General features: G+C 45.6%; 1 protein-coding gene across 1 annotated transcript; it reads left to right on the top strand.

Moving 5' to 3' along the window:
* The first annotated feature begins 10895 nt into the window (after positions 1-10895).
* Positions 10896-11852, top strand: LOC147961125 (protein FAR1-RELATED SEQUENCE 9-like). Its single transcript, XM_087533685.1, has one exon. The coding sequence runs from the start codon at positions 10905-10907 to the stop codon at positions 11850-11852; it is 948 nt and encodes a 315-aa protein (XP_087389811.1). The 5' UTR covers positions 10896-10904.
* Positions 11853-13881: the final 2029 nt, after the last annotated feature.

Raw genomic sequence — 13881 nt, 5'->3', positions numbered from 1 at the left:
CGATCGTGCCATCGTGTTGACGAGAGTTTGACAACACCAAAAGCTTATTTATTGAATCTTGTGCGCTCCGGAATCAACGGGTAAAGCCCTCGACCACATCTACCGTGATAGAGGACTCTCTTCGTGGCCTGATCCTTGATCAAAAAGAAATATGGATGAAATTCTAGAAAAACGTGATTATCAAGAGCAATTCTATGAACAGAAAGAAGACTTTTATTGGCACTAGGAACATGCAAGATTTTGGTAAGATGAATTTTTCTAGGGGGGTATGAAAAATTGAGTGGCCAATGTGGTTTATCCTCATACCTTCACGACTAGCTGTGTGAATTTGATCTTTGTCGCGATATTTTTCTTTCATGGTCACCTTTTCAAGTTCGTTGGTGATGTGGTTGGTGGCGCCACTGTCGACATACCAGTTGGTGTCGATCCCATAGGAGCCATCCGCAGCAGCAGCAATTTTGTTCTCGTCTTGGGAGGAGTCACCATCGTCATCGTAGCGGTGCCAGCAGTCTCTGGCCGTATGCCCTAGCTTACCACAGATTTGGCAGCGAGGTGCATCCGGCCGTGACCTGGTGGAGCCACCACGACGGCCCCTGTTGTTGCCAGAAGAGGGCCGTCCGCCACCGCGAGTGTTGGAGTTGCTATTGCCGTGTTCCCGCCCGAGGTCTTGCCCCTGTTGCGAGGTGATCCGCGCTGATGAGAGGAGCCGCCGCCGCGGCCAAGAAAGGCTGCGTTAGCCGACGACTTGAAGCCACCCGAAGACTGGAAGAGCGCCACGCGCTGGTCGAAGTTGCTCATCATAGAGAAGAGCTTGTCGAGGGAGACTGGCGTGATGCGGGCGTCGAGGGTGGACACTAGGGGCTGGTAGTCCATGTCCAGCCCATGGAGGATGTAGGAGACAAGCTCGTCGTCTTGCAGAGGCTTGTCGGCCGCGGCAAGTTCGTCCGCGAGGCCGCGCATGTGGGCGAAGTAGATGGCCATGGACTGGTTCCCCTTCTGCGCTTTGATGAGGGCCGTGCAGATGTTGTTCACCCGGCTGAGAGACTGCGACGAAAACATGCCCGCCAGAGCAGCCCAGAGCGCGGGCGACGTGGTGATCGCGGTCACCTGCACGAGGACCTCCTTGGACAGATTGGGTGGAGAGGGTTGGGCGCGAGGACTCCTTCCCGTCTTTGTCCTTGGTGACGAGGAGTCAGGCCGGCTCCGGTGTGGTGTCGTCGGCATAGCCGAAGACACCGCGCCCTGCAGCTGCGGCACGATCTGGGTGCGCCACAGAACATAGTTCGTGCGGGTAAGCTTCTCCGTGACCTGTTGGTTGAGGTTTGGGTGGGAGGAGTCGGAGGAAGACATGGCTAGGGCACTAATGGCGATGAGCTAGGCTGGATGAGATTGGAAGAGAAGGCTCTGATACCATGTGCGAGAGCAGCAATGTCTTACCCTATCGTGGGGGACGTGTTACGTGTTATATAGAGGATTGTGAGTCCTGATACGCGTCCAAGTTTCTTGGAGATACATAACTTGAGGGAGAAGTACATGAGATAAGAAGAGATGAGAAGGCTAGTTACAACCGAATACAGACTTTAAACCATGCGCCTATCTATCCCCTGATGCATATCTTGTTTGACAGTAAGAATTAACTACATTAATTAAAAATGATCAAAATTAGCTAGTAGTTATGTCTTACAAGAAAAATGTAATACAGAACGTGGAATATCTTTTTGATTTCAACTCCACGGTTGATGAGCATGTGGAAATCCGTGGAATAGTTTGTTGTAGGTGCAGCAGGGACTCGTGTGTGTTAATAATTAGGGAAACAGTTTACAAGAGCTACGTTCGTTTAATCTGACTTGGCTTGGAAGAAAGCTACAGAGAAGATATAACCGTACCTATATTAAACAGATCGTAGCATTACAACCACTCCAAACACTGACACGTATGTCAGGGCCGGTCCACATATATACGGGGCTCGGGGCAGGAAGACAACAAGGGCCCTTGATTTTTTTTCTTGACACACATGAACTGAAAATATTTTGTATGTCAAAACCAAAGTAAATATTCAGTAGATGGAATAGATTGATCCATTATCTTTGAATTGTAAAACTACCTCTACAATTTATTTATCGACCAAGAGAATTTCAAACATTTACTGTATATATTGCCAGTTGCAGTGATTCCTGAAAGAACTACTCGTCTGGTAAAAAATTGTCAACCAATTTTTTTGGGAATTCTACTTGTTCATCTATACATGTTTTCCCCAATATTTTCATCACTACTACTAGAGAAATGCTTTTGACAAGACATGTCACCATATAAGGCACGTAAAATATGTTCAATACAGATCAGAAAAGCACCTGGATATCAATATGGCATAATGTGAATTTGTACGAATGCCACAATAGTCAGCACAAATGAGAAGCCAACACCATGAATTGAATTAAACTCTCCCCTTCTCCTAATCCCCTTAATGCTTTCTCAGAACCAATGAAGAGCAGAAGATTATAAGAAGACCTATGCAAGTCAGCAGATCTGAAGGAGTTAGAGCCAGAGATGGAGAGCAAAGCTATTTGAAATAGAATCATTAAACTAAGGAAGAGAATTACAGGGAAGATGCAGATCTCTCTGATTGGAAGGATCGATGATCACCCGTTAATCGCTTGCTACGCCCTTGGAATCTGAAAGACACCGAAACGGCGGCGTTGTTCATGGATTGTGAATTTAGGATAAGTTGGGAGGAGAGGAGTCATTGAATACAGAGGAGAACGAGGTACTTGTGGTTCCAGTGGAAACCGATTTGACTTCTGCGTGAGTATTGCTCGCATGTCCACCAGTTTAATGGGCTTTACACTTGCATGACTGCACCTTGGGCCCTTTTATATTTTTTTCTCTAGATTTCTTCGGCCCGAGACAAAAACACACTGGGTTCTACTACCTGGGTCGGGGCCCCTACCTCCTCGGGCCCAGGGCGGGCGCCCCGCTGCCCCGGCCTATGGGCCGTATGTTACAGGTATTTCAACAGAGCAAGTCCTCCACAAGCCTAAAGAGAAGTCTCTATCAGCACATGCAATGATTATCGGCAGCGCAAGATGGCGCCCTGTGCATTCTGAAAGGGAGACACATCAGATTGGATGAACTCAAGTATCCTTTGGTTTTCTAAGCCGACGTACATGCAACTGTACTGTATAGTTGCTTTTCCTGATGCCTCCCACACCAAACTACTTGTATAGTTGCCCTGAGTATCCTTTCGGTTGTTGACGAACTAGAAAAGATAATTGAACTAATATCTACTTGTGCTGTTGTGTGTGTAGACTCGGTATTATACAATAGTAAAACCTGGACACAAGTTAAGTTGTTCGGTGCTCCAGGTATTGGATGGGAGACTTGCATAAATATGGAGGGGGCGCGGAGGGTGAGTATATTTATATTAAGGGATTGCGGTACTGTTTTTGGTTTCTTATGCTATATATCCTCAATTTCTGTTTCAGAAGGGATGAATGCAAAGGAAAAATCATGGAAATGAGTAAAGATGGGAGCTCTAAAGATTTTGGCCCATAGCGAGCTAATTATGTCTAGACTAACCCTCTTGTCATTTCCATTATTTTAAATTAGGAAATTGAAATATGTTTTTGATGCAAATTTGTGACAGGTGACATGCCCAACGTTAGTGCCTAATAAAGCTTGTGCTTTACCCCCAAAAGAAGTTTACTAAAAGTGTGTACTCCCACATCAGGTAGAAAAGAACATGTTCCAGTATTTCTTGGAGTTTATTCATAGACCTTAATGAAATTTCTCTCGACCATCTATGAGACGTGTCATATCAATTATGGAACAACCTTTAGAGTGGTTCCAATAGATCAAATAGCTTCTCCCCGCAAAAAAACAAAAAGATCAAATAGCTCCTTATGTCAATATGTTTTAGAATAATATGTTCCAACCTTTAAATTAAATCAAGAGTAACCAAAACCAGCATTCCAGGAAGCAACACAAAACTCAATATTAATTAAGTGAACTCGGGAACTAATTGGTGGGATGGAGCGTGTCGATTGAGCGAACACTTTCAGTGAAACTAGTGCATTCCGAAAAATGCTAATTTGTGAACATTTGCTGAATTACTTACCTGGAATTATTACTGCTTGAAAGAACATACATTTCCTTTTGGTTTCAAGTTTCAAGGCACCAAGAAAGAGATCAGTGTACACAGTCACATGTGTTTAGCAAAACTTGGTCTGGAGTTTACAATTTCTTTTGTTCGTGAATAAACACCAGGGTTTTGGGTATCGGGCGGAAAATTCGGATACCGCCCGGTATCCGCGTTTCTCGCTACCCCACGAGAAAGCTACATACCGAGCAAAAAAAGTCGAATTTTTAGAAAATTTTGAATTTGAACAGCTACAGTATGGTCAAGTAGGACTGAAACTCTACGGAAACAACAAACTGGCTATGGTTTGGTGGTAAGTATGCCCCTCCCTTCCCTGCACAACCCGCAGGGCGTTGGTTTTCTTTTTGCTTAACCAACTCCTAAATAAAAATTTAAAAACACAGAAGAAGAATCGACCTCAAATACGTTGAAGACAGACGGGGAGAACTTGCCACTGCGCTAACAGCAAGCGTGTGAAGTACTTGAGCTCACTTTCAACATATTCCTAGCTCAGAAAATATGAATTCAAATTACATTAAAAAAATTGAGCGGTTTTTCTGCGGAATTCGTGGTATCCGCGTTTCTCGCCCACCCTCGGAATTTTCTTAGGATTCGGTAGCCAAAACATTGGTAAACACTAGTGAAAATGGCTACTGAAATAATACATTAGAAGAGAATGAGTGATTTTTGGTGTGCATACACTATTGTCATGGATCCATAGGCCATTGGACGATGGGGATAAGCCCAAGGAGGTCGTCTGCTGAAAATCCACTCTTCGTTTCTTTGTCACTTCCCTCTTGCACGATGCTCGTGCCTTTATTTGTCCTGATACCTCTCATTCCAAGGGGTCGGGTCAGTGATCTAGCAAAACGTGTACTAATTCTCCTCATCTATATACCTTTGGAGGTCCCGTTGATCTTGTTCATAAATATTCTTGTTAGTGTGTTGAAGAGCAGAGGTGCTTGTGCCTGAACTCAAACTTGAGTTCATAAAACATAGTATGCACATTTCAAGGGATGCAGAAGAAGAATAACTTGTATAAATAATGAAAACAAGACCATGGTCTGCAAATGTGTAGGTGCCTAGGTGGTAGTAAAAATAAATAAGAGACTACAAAATAATTTGGTTAAATCAGGGTAGTAGAGAACAGAGCATTTGAGAGTACAAAATAATTGGTTTTCTTCTTGGGAGAGAATAGGCTTCTCAAAATAACTTTAAATAGCTCCCGACCAGTTTCTTTGACTATTTTGCCAGTTGTGTATCATGGGAATATCTTTTTTTTTGGTTAGTATTATGGGAATATTATTGATTGTCTATGGCCATCTCAATGCTATCTTTTTTTGGGTCGGTAGGCCGAGCAGCTGGGGTGTCTAGGTACTCCGAACCTATCCTGGACTGGGATTACAGCACACACTTAAACGGTAAAACTGGACTCATGCATGCTATTAGAGAGAAGTAGATGAAGAGTGATAGTATATGGTGTGATAAATAAAGATTAGTAATCAAAACTTCAAAACTGAAACCATGAAATGCGTAATTATGAGATGCGAGTAAAATGAATATCAGGACAAGACAGGTACACAGAGTAAAATTGGTAGCTGCAGCAGTACAGAGAAAGGCTGCACAAACCTCTCACCGTCACTGAAACAATTTCACTCATTTTGGAGTTAATGTGCTGTGTAAATTTGTAGATGTTTTCTGTACGTGTACAGGCAAGAAGCGATTTTCTTAAGTCGAACGTATGTGTACAGCTTGCTTATGAAGAATTGAGCTTGAACCCTGAGGACAAATAATCTTACGATGGCACCTAACCTCATGTGGCAAGGAAGCCTCCCAAAGCCCAAAGCGTGCAGCGAAGGATTGAATCAGCAGTTGCTGAGATGCAGCTACGCAAACATCTTGTAATAGGCCCAATTTTCCAAAGGGCTTCAAAAGTAATCTCGTTGCAAACTTGTATATATACCTCTATTTTACATGTAAGACCTAGACAGAATTCATGCAGAGGGGTGAACACAAACATGTCATCTTGTAGGCCAGAATACCCAGGGACAGGGATTTATTCGAGGATGAGTATGGCGAGATGGATTTTCCCTTGGAGACCCGCGGCATGTCGTCATGAGATAGCACATCCAAGCATCGGAATTTCATGTTGATGGCTTGTGGAGATGCACAGCGGATACAAAAGGTCTCTAAGGCTTTGTTTCCACCGGCTAGTGCTGGAGATGAGGAGGATACAAAATGAGCGAACTCGGAGGAAAAAACACGGGGAGGTCGGTGAGGAGAAGTCTCTCCAGCTCAATATTCCATTTTTTTTAGACTTAATTTTCTCCTAGATACAAGCACGGCTTAAAACGACTGGACTCCACACGCCACACACACTAGCACAAATGCCCCCCCCCCCCCCCCCCAGATTTCACCACCAGATGCCGTTGGTGCACACCACGCTCAACATCTTGTATGAATCAAAGAACTGAATTGCTGATTCGTTATCGGAGAAAACGACAACTTCGCATATTTATTTATCCCAATACCTCCCATGACGAACTAATGCTCGGTGATGTTACCAACGAAAAGTAACCTTCAAGTGCTTTTCATCTTGGTCAGAGAGACATACTCACAAAGGAAGACCCTTGCATAAATAGGGAGGGGGCAAGAGGGTGAGTAAATAAACAACGTTTCAGATCAGTACAAAAAAACTGGAGCGTGTTAAGATAGTGCTATGGTTGTAGAATTAAGATATGGACGGAAGGAAGAGCTGGAGTGAGTTTTGCTTCGGTACACCATACCCTCCGGAAAATTTCAAAAGGGTATTTTTCTCCTTTTTTTAGCTAATACATATTATTGTTTTTGAGTCGTAATACAGATTAATTGGACATATTGTACAACATACTACATGGTAAATGAGTAACCTATAGACTCATCCTCATGGAAACCCTAGCGCCGCCTCGAGCTCCCCCTCCTCCTCCTACCTCCCTCACCTCGCCGCCGCCTCGACGGACTGGCAGGAAAAGCCCGGCCAGTGCTGGCGGCGGCGGGGCACTTTCCTTCCCCCACTCAGCCCGGCGGGCGCGGGCCTGAGGGTCGGGCGGCGGCGCGACATTGGCTCGGGGTGTGGCGGCACGGCGGTAGCACACGACGACGGAGACGCGGGTTGTGGGTGGCGGCGTGAAGAGGACGCAGCAGCAGTGGTGCGCGGTGGACTCCGGCGGCGACGGACGGCCAGATCTGGGCCCAGGCGACACGGGCCGAGGGCAACGCGGGCTGCGGGCGTCCGCTCCTACCGTGGCCGCGGCTGGTGGTGGTGGAGGCGCAACATCGGTAGCTGGTGGGCATGCTGGTCGGGATCCAGGCGTCCCGCCGGCTTGACGACGGTGGCAGAGCAGATGGGCTCCCCAGTGAGTTTTCTTGGTGGTCAGCGGCGGTCCTTGGGGGTCCTCCTCGCCGATGGCCGGGTCTGCGACGGTGGCTTTGCGCTGTTCTGTGACGGCTGCTGAGATGGGGCGGCACAGGGGTGTGTCCAGTGGGGAGGTTGGCTGGAGGGATGGGCGGCGATGCTCAAGGCGGGTCGTCTGCCGCGGGACATCGGTCAGGGGTGTCCCTCTAGTACAAAGCTGGCCTCTTTGGATGGTCTTGGGGGTGCCTGGATGTTGGGCGGCGGCCCTGGTGGCGGGAGGCGTGGAGTTCGAGGGCGGAACTTGCATCTCAGGTGCGGGCGGGCAGCCATGGCTTCGTGAGGGGCTTGGTTGCGGGTGGTGGGTGGAGCGGGGGTGTCGGAGAAGTGTGATCGTCGGGGTCCATCACTTGCCCAGACCTCGTACTGGCCAGCGGCGGTGGCGGCCACGGACGTCGTATCCTTCCTAAAGGCTCTGTCGTGGTGCTCCCACTCCTCCATGTGGCTCCGGGTGAAAACTTGATCTTCGGATCGGATGGTGGCGGCTATCCGTGGTCGTACCCTTCTGGGAGGCATCGTCCTGGAGTCCTTTGCTCCGCCATTGTCCGTCTCACCCCTCCTCGGTGGCTCCAAGTAGTTCTTCTTGGTTCATCTCTAGTTTGCTTGGTTGTCGTCCGAGCGGTGTGTCGGTGTCCGGCACATTTGTATCTTGCTTTGGGTGTGTGTTGTGTGCCATCGTGGGTGTGTTTGTATAGGTTCGCTTGGATGTATGTGATGATATTTGCTTTATAATATAAAGCGGGGGGCAACCCTTTTTCGGTAAGCAAATTGTTACGGTGCTAGCAACAAATCTCATTATCTGCCATTATTATTTTCTTCCACGTGTCGTACACAAATCTGCTATTAATAAGTACTTGTCAGAACTTTAAGAGAGTAACGACAAGTGGTACTCCGGCACACTAGTAGTAAGTGGGAAGGAGGATGTATAGAACATTACGAACAATGTTAAAGAGATAATGCAGTTTGAATTTACAGACAAGTAGGAGGTAGTAAGGTATTGTTGTTTAACGTGTTACGTATAATCAACGAAGTAAGGAAACACAGATATAAGTTAACTTTGCATTCATAGTGAATTCTATAAGATTGTTTTGAATGCATTATAGATAGGTATATGGTTATTGTTTATTTCCAAGTTAACAAAGTGTGCGCATGTCTTCAGTATACCACGATTTATACAAACTTTTGCGAGCTCGTGAAGCAAATGTGGAAGTCGTATATCTCGCTTTTTTACGGTACCCTATACCGCTGAAGCAGGATGGACCAGTATAACCAAATCTGACCATTGAATTCTTGAGGGTAGGATAGGCATCAAAATTAAGGGCGACATGTTTTATTTTTGCCACGGGCCTAGGTTTCAGCCCATTTTGTACGCACACGGCACACCCAGTCATTCGCCTCCTTCTCCCTGCCGCCGCCGCCAGTCGCCGCCCTGCCGGCGCCACCAGTCGCCGCTGCTCGCCTCCTTCTCCCTGCCGTGGGCGCCGCCGGCAGTCGCTGCCACTCTCCCACGCATAGCCCTGCTCGCGCGGCCGCCGCCACCCCGCCAGTCGCCGCCGCTCGCCTCCTTCTCCCCGCCGTGGGCGCCGCCGGCAGTTGCTGCCACTCTCCCACGCACAGCCCTGCTCCTGCGGCCGCGCCACCCTAGTCGACGAAGCTGCTTCCGCCCTTGTATATCCACGCTCGCCGTCGTGGACCTCTGCGGCGCGTCCCTGTATCTGGACGTGGTAAGGATTACTCTTGTGAACACTAAAGTAGAATTGGCATGTCTTCAGTTCATGGACAAATCATGTTGAGTAGTGCTGCAGGATGGAAAAAATCACAGTTAATTAGATCTTGCATGATGGGGAAAATCAGAGTTAATTAGATCCTGCAGTGCATGCTCGTCAAAAGAAATGTTCTTACGGAATGCATTGTCATCTGGTACATGGTGTTTACCAGTGGGTCATTTGTCTCAAAAGAAATGTTGTTCAATGACATACTGGAGTATATGTAATGTTCTGTTTGATTATATACGCAAGCATTGTTACTGATGCATTTTGATCTTATTGTTCATACTTTTAGCACGACATACTAAGGCTATCTTATTCTTCATACTGAAACGAGTTTCAGTTTCACAAGTGGAATTCAAATAAGTGAGATTTGATTCTTTATTAATTGCAGTGTTTGACATGGAATATGGGAGTGCCACCCTGGAGGACATTGCAGAATATGACACGGTAGTCAGTCAAATTTTTGGCAGCGAGGAAGAAGGTTACAATTACTATAATGCATATGCTCGGTCAAAGGGTTTTGGTGTTAGAAAGGAAGAACTGACTAGGAAATCGGACACGAACATAGCTTTTCGGCGCCTCTATGTCTGCTCTAAAGAAGGATATCGGGCGAGGAAGCACTTTGAGAAGACTAAACGGGTGCGAACTCCTAGGCCGCTGTCACGTTGTGGATGTGGCGCTCGGATGGAGATCGAGCTTCGTATGGATAATGGTGAATGGTTTGTAAAAGATTTTGTGGATGAACATAACCATCTACTCGCTAAGCCTGAGCAGACAACTTACATAAGGTCACATCGTGGGCTGAGTGACGTGCAAAAGGCTGATGTCATTGAGTATGGAATTGGTAGCCTTCGAACACATCAAATAATGGAAGTAATGGAGAAGGATAGTGGTGGTTTCAGCAAGGTAGGCTTTATACCTCGGGACCTGTATAATTTTGTTGCCAAGTACAAGAAGGAAAGGATAGAAGGCCGTGATGCCGAATTTGTGCTCCGTTATATGGCAGCCCGAAAGGACATGGATGGCAAATTTTTTTACAAGTACACAACTGATAGTGAAGGGCATCTGCTGAACATCTTTTGGGCAGACGCACAGTCTCGGATTGACTACGATGCCTTTGGTGGCGTCTGTGATCTTTGATAGCACTTACCGTGTGAACAAATACAACCTGCCGTTTGTCCCCTTCATAGGAGTGAATCACCATCGCAGCACGACCGTGTTTGGCTTCGGTATTGTCTCAGCTGAGACCGAGGCATCTTTTGTGTGGTTGCTTGAAGCATTTTTGGAGTCAACGCAGCAGAAACATCCTAGATCAGTTATCACAGATGGTGACCATGCAATGGCGAAGGCAATAGCGGCGGTTTTTCCCAATACAGATCACCGGTTGTGCAGCTGGCACATTGAGCAAAACATGATACGACACCTATGGAAGCAAAAGCTCAAGGATTTTAGGAAATTTGTTTATCACATCTGGGATGTCGATGAGTTTGAGAGACGTTGGGTTGAGTTTATGGTGGATTATGATATCTCTGAAAAAGATGCTTGGATTATGACGATGTACGAGCTGAGGAAGAAGTGGTCTAGGGCCTATACGAAAGGTAGATATTTCCTTGGCATGCAGAGCAATCAGTGTAGCGAAAGCCTAAACTCTAGGCTTCATAAGAATCTGGATAGGAGAATGTCACTTGTTGATTTGCTAGAGCATTCAGATCACTGTTTATCGCGTATCCGCAAGAATGAGGCCGAGTTGGATGCTACAGCTTCACTGACAGTGCCTTTTACTGAATTAACAGCTGATCCACTTGAGAGAAGTGCTGCTCTCATTTATACTCCAGTGATGTTCAAGAAGGTAAAACATCAAATCATGCAGTTGTCAAAATGGGAAGTAGCAGAAGTGACCAAGAATGATGCCTTTGTTCTATATACAGTAGCTCGCAAAGAGAGTAGGCATGTGACGTATGATGTGAGGTTTGTCATGGCAGGCCCGTTGCTTCAGAGCTTGAATTGCCGTTGTCTGAAGATGGAATCGGAGGAGATCCCATGCGCTCACATTTTTTCTGTTCTAAAATACCTTGGCTTAGTCAGCATTCCTAGGTGTTGTGTCTCAACAAGATGGACGATGGTAGGCAAGTCCGCATTTGACTCAGAGAGGAATGGTAATATGCATGAATGGTCTGAGCGGATGGATCGTTACCATGAACTCCGGAACATTTGTAGTCTGTATTTATTCAAAGCTTCAAACAGCCAGGAGACGTCACAGAAGGTGGTGGATTTTCTCAAGGGTATTATAGCTGAAGGCGGCGAAGATGGTGGGGAAAATGAGGCGGCATCACTGGGCCCTCTTCCAGCATATTTTTCAGGGTCAAGCCAAACATGTCCAGGAAATGTCCGGAATCCAAAAATAATTAAACCGAAAGGTGCTCCATCCAAGACATCCAACAAGAGGTGGAAGCCGTTTAACGAGATTTGGAATGAAAACAATGTTCCGAAGAAGTGAATTTTATTTTTATAATGCCTGACTTTTATAATGCCAGACTTATATGAATTGATTTTTTTAGTGGTGGTGCCGCTCATGTACTCGTCTACTCATGCTATTGATGCATCTCCTGAAACCATTATTTTGTTGCGTTGTGTGGCAGAAGATTTATTGTGTTGGTGTTTCCTGAATGATTTATCTTATCGCATGAAGGTCATTTTATTGGGATTAGGAAGTGCATAGTAAGCGTGTTCATATGATCTCGCGAGTCAATTTCTAATTTCTTGGGTGAGTTATATATTCTGTTCTTGAGCTGAAAAGTTGGCTATGGCGGTATCTGGACGGATGGTTGCACATGTATGCAAAGTATACACTGAAAAGGAGGCAATAGGTGAAAATCATAAAATGAATTACCGTTTTGGGCTACAGATAATAAAGAATAATTACAAGCAAAATATAAATAATGTCCATAATGGGATTCGAACCCGTGACCTCGAGGACATTACTAGACAACGTAACCAGATGAACAAATATTTTTTATGTAACTTTTCAGATATATAGTTATTTATGTCACTTCAGATAGCTCGCAATAAAAAAAATACTCCCTCCGTTCCTTGATATAAGGTGTATAGATCTTTTAGAAAAAGTTCGAAATATAAGGTGTCTTGCGTTGCCCCACTCGTTTGAATATTTTTTTTAGGGATTTGATTACATTTACTTATATTAGGCAAACTCCTCTATTTTCTCATGTCAATTAGTCAGGTGTAATCTCGCCCAAAACTTGTGAAATTTTCACTCCACGTGCGTTCTTTAATTTTCGTGCCAAAAACTATACACCCTATATTTGGAAAATATTATAACTAGGGTCGCAAATTATTTTGTACAGATAATTGGAGTCACCTAATATCCTTCTGTACATCCTAAAAATTGGAAAAAGTTGGAGCTCATTTGGTTGAGTTGGAAAAGAAAATGCCTTTGAGACTTGGCCTCCGGCAGACCCGAATGGTCCTGATTGGACATGATGTACGTGATGATATGGATGAAATGACACCAAATTTTGTCAGCATGTGTGCATGCCCAATGTATTCCCCCATGCATGATTTGGACGAAAACGGACAGTGAACGCACGTTGCGTCACGTCCGGGCGGTGTTTTAGGGTTTTTTCAGCGGGAAAATCCTAAAATATGCATCGAACGTCGGGAATCAACGAAAATTGGCATGCATTATTGCCATGGTGCTGTGAGGGTGTGTAAAAAGTTTGGGCTCATTTGGTTGAGTTGGAAAAGAAAATGCCTTTGAGACTTGGCCTCCGGCAGACCTGAACAGTCCTGATTGCACATGATGTACGTGATGATATGGATGAAATGACACCAAATTTTGCCAACATGTGTGCATGCCCAATGTATTCCCCCATGCATGATTTGGACGAAAACGGACAGTGAACGCATGTTGCGTCACGTCCGGGCGGTGTTTTAGGGTTTTCTCAGCGGGAAAATCCTAAAATATGCATCGAACGTCGGGAATCAACGAAAATTGGCATGCATTATTGCCATGGTGCTGTGAGGGTGTGTAAAAAGTTTGGGCTCATTTGGTTGAGTTGGAAAAGAAAATGCCTTTGAGACTTGGCCTCCGGCAGACCCGAACGGTCCTGATTGCACATGATGTACGTGATGATATGGATGAAATGACACCAAATTTTGCCAGCATGTGTGCATGCCCAATGTATTCCCCCATGCATGATTTGGACGAAAACGGACAGTGAACGCACGTTGTGTCACGTCCAGGCGGTGTTTTAGGGTTTTTTCAGCGGGGAAATCCTAAAATATGCATCGAACGTTGGGAATCAACGAAAATTGGCATGCATTATTGCCATGGTGCTGTGAGGGTGTGTAAAAAGTTTGGGCTCATTTGGTTGAGTTGGAAAAGAAAATGCCTTTGAGACTTGGCCTCCGGCAGACCCGAACGGTCCTGATTGCACATGATGTACGTGATGACATGGATGAAATGACACCAAATTTTGCCAGCATGTGTGCATGCCCAATCTATCCCT

This window comes from Triticum urartu, chromosome 7A (genome assembly GCF_056163025.1).
Source record: "Triticum urartu cultivar PI428250 chromosome 7A, HENAU_Tu73, whole genome shotgun sequence".
Lineage (NCBI taxonomy): Eukaryota > Viridiplantae > Streptophyta > Magnoliopsida > Poales > Poaceae > Triticum > Triticum urartu.
This window is presented reverse-complemented; position numbering and strand designations above follow the sequence as displayed.

Coding starts and splice junctions, on each gene's coding strand:
- LOC147961125 (XM_087533685.1), top strand. CDS start 10,905: ATGACGATGTACGAGCTGAGGAAGAAGTGGTCTAGGGCCTATACGAAA.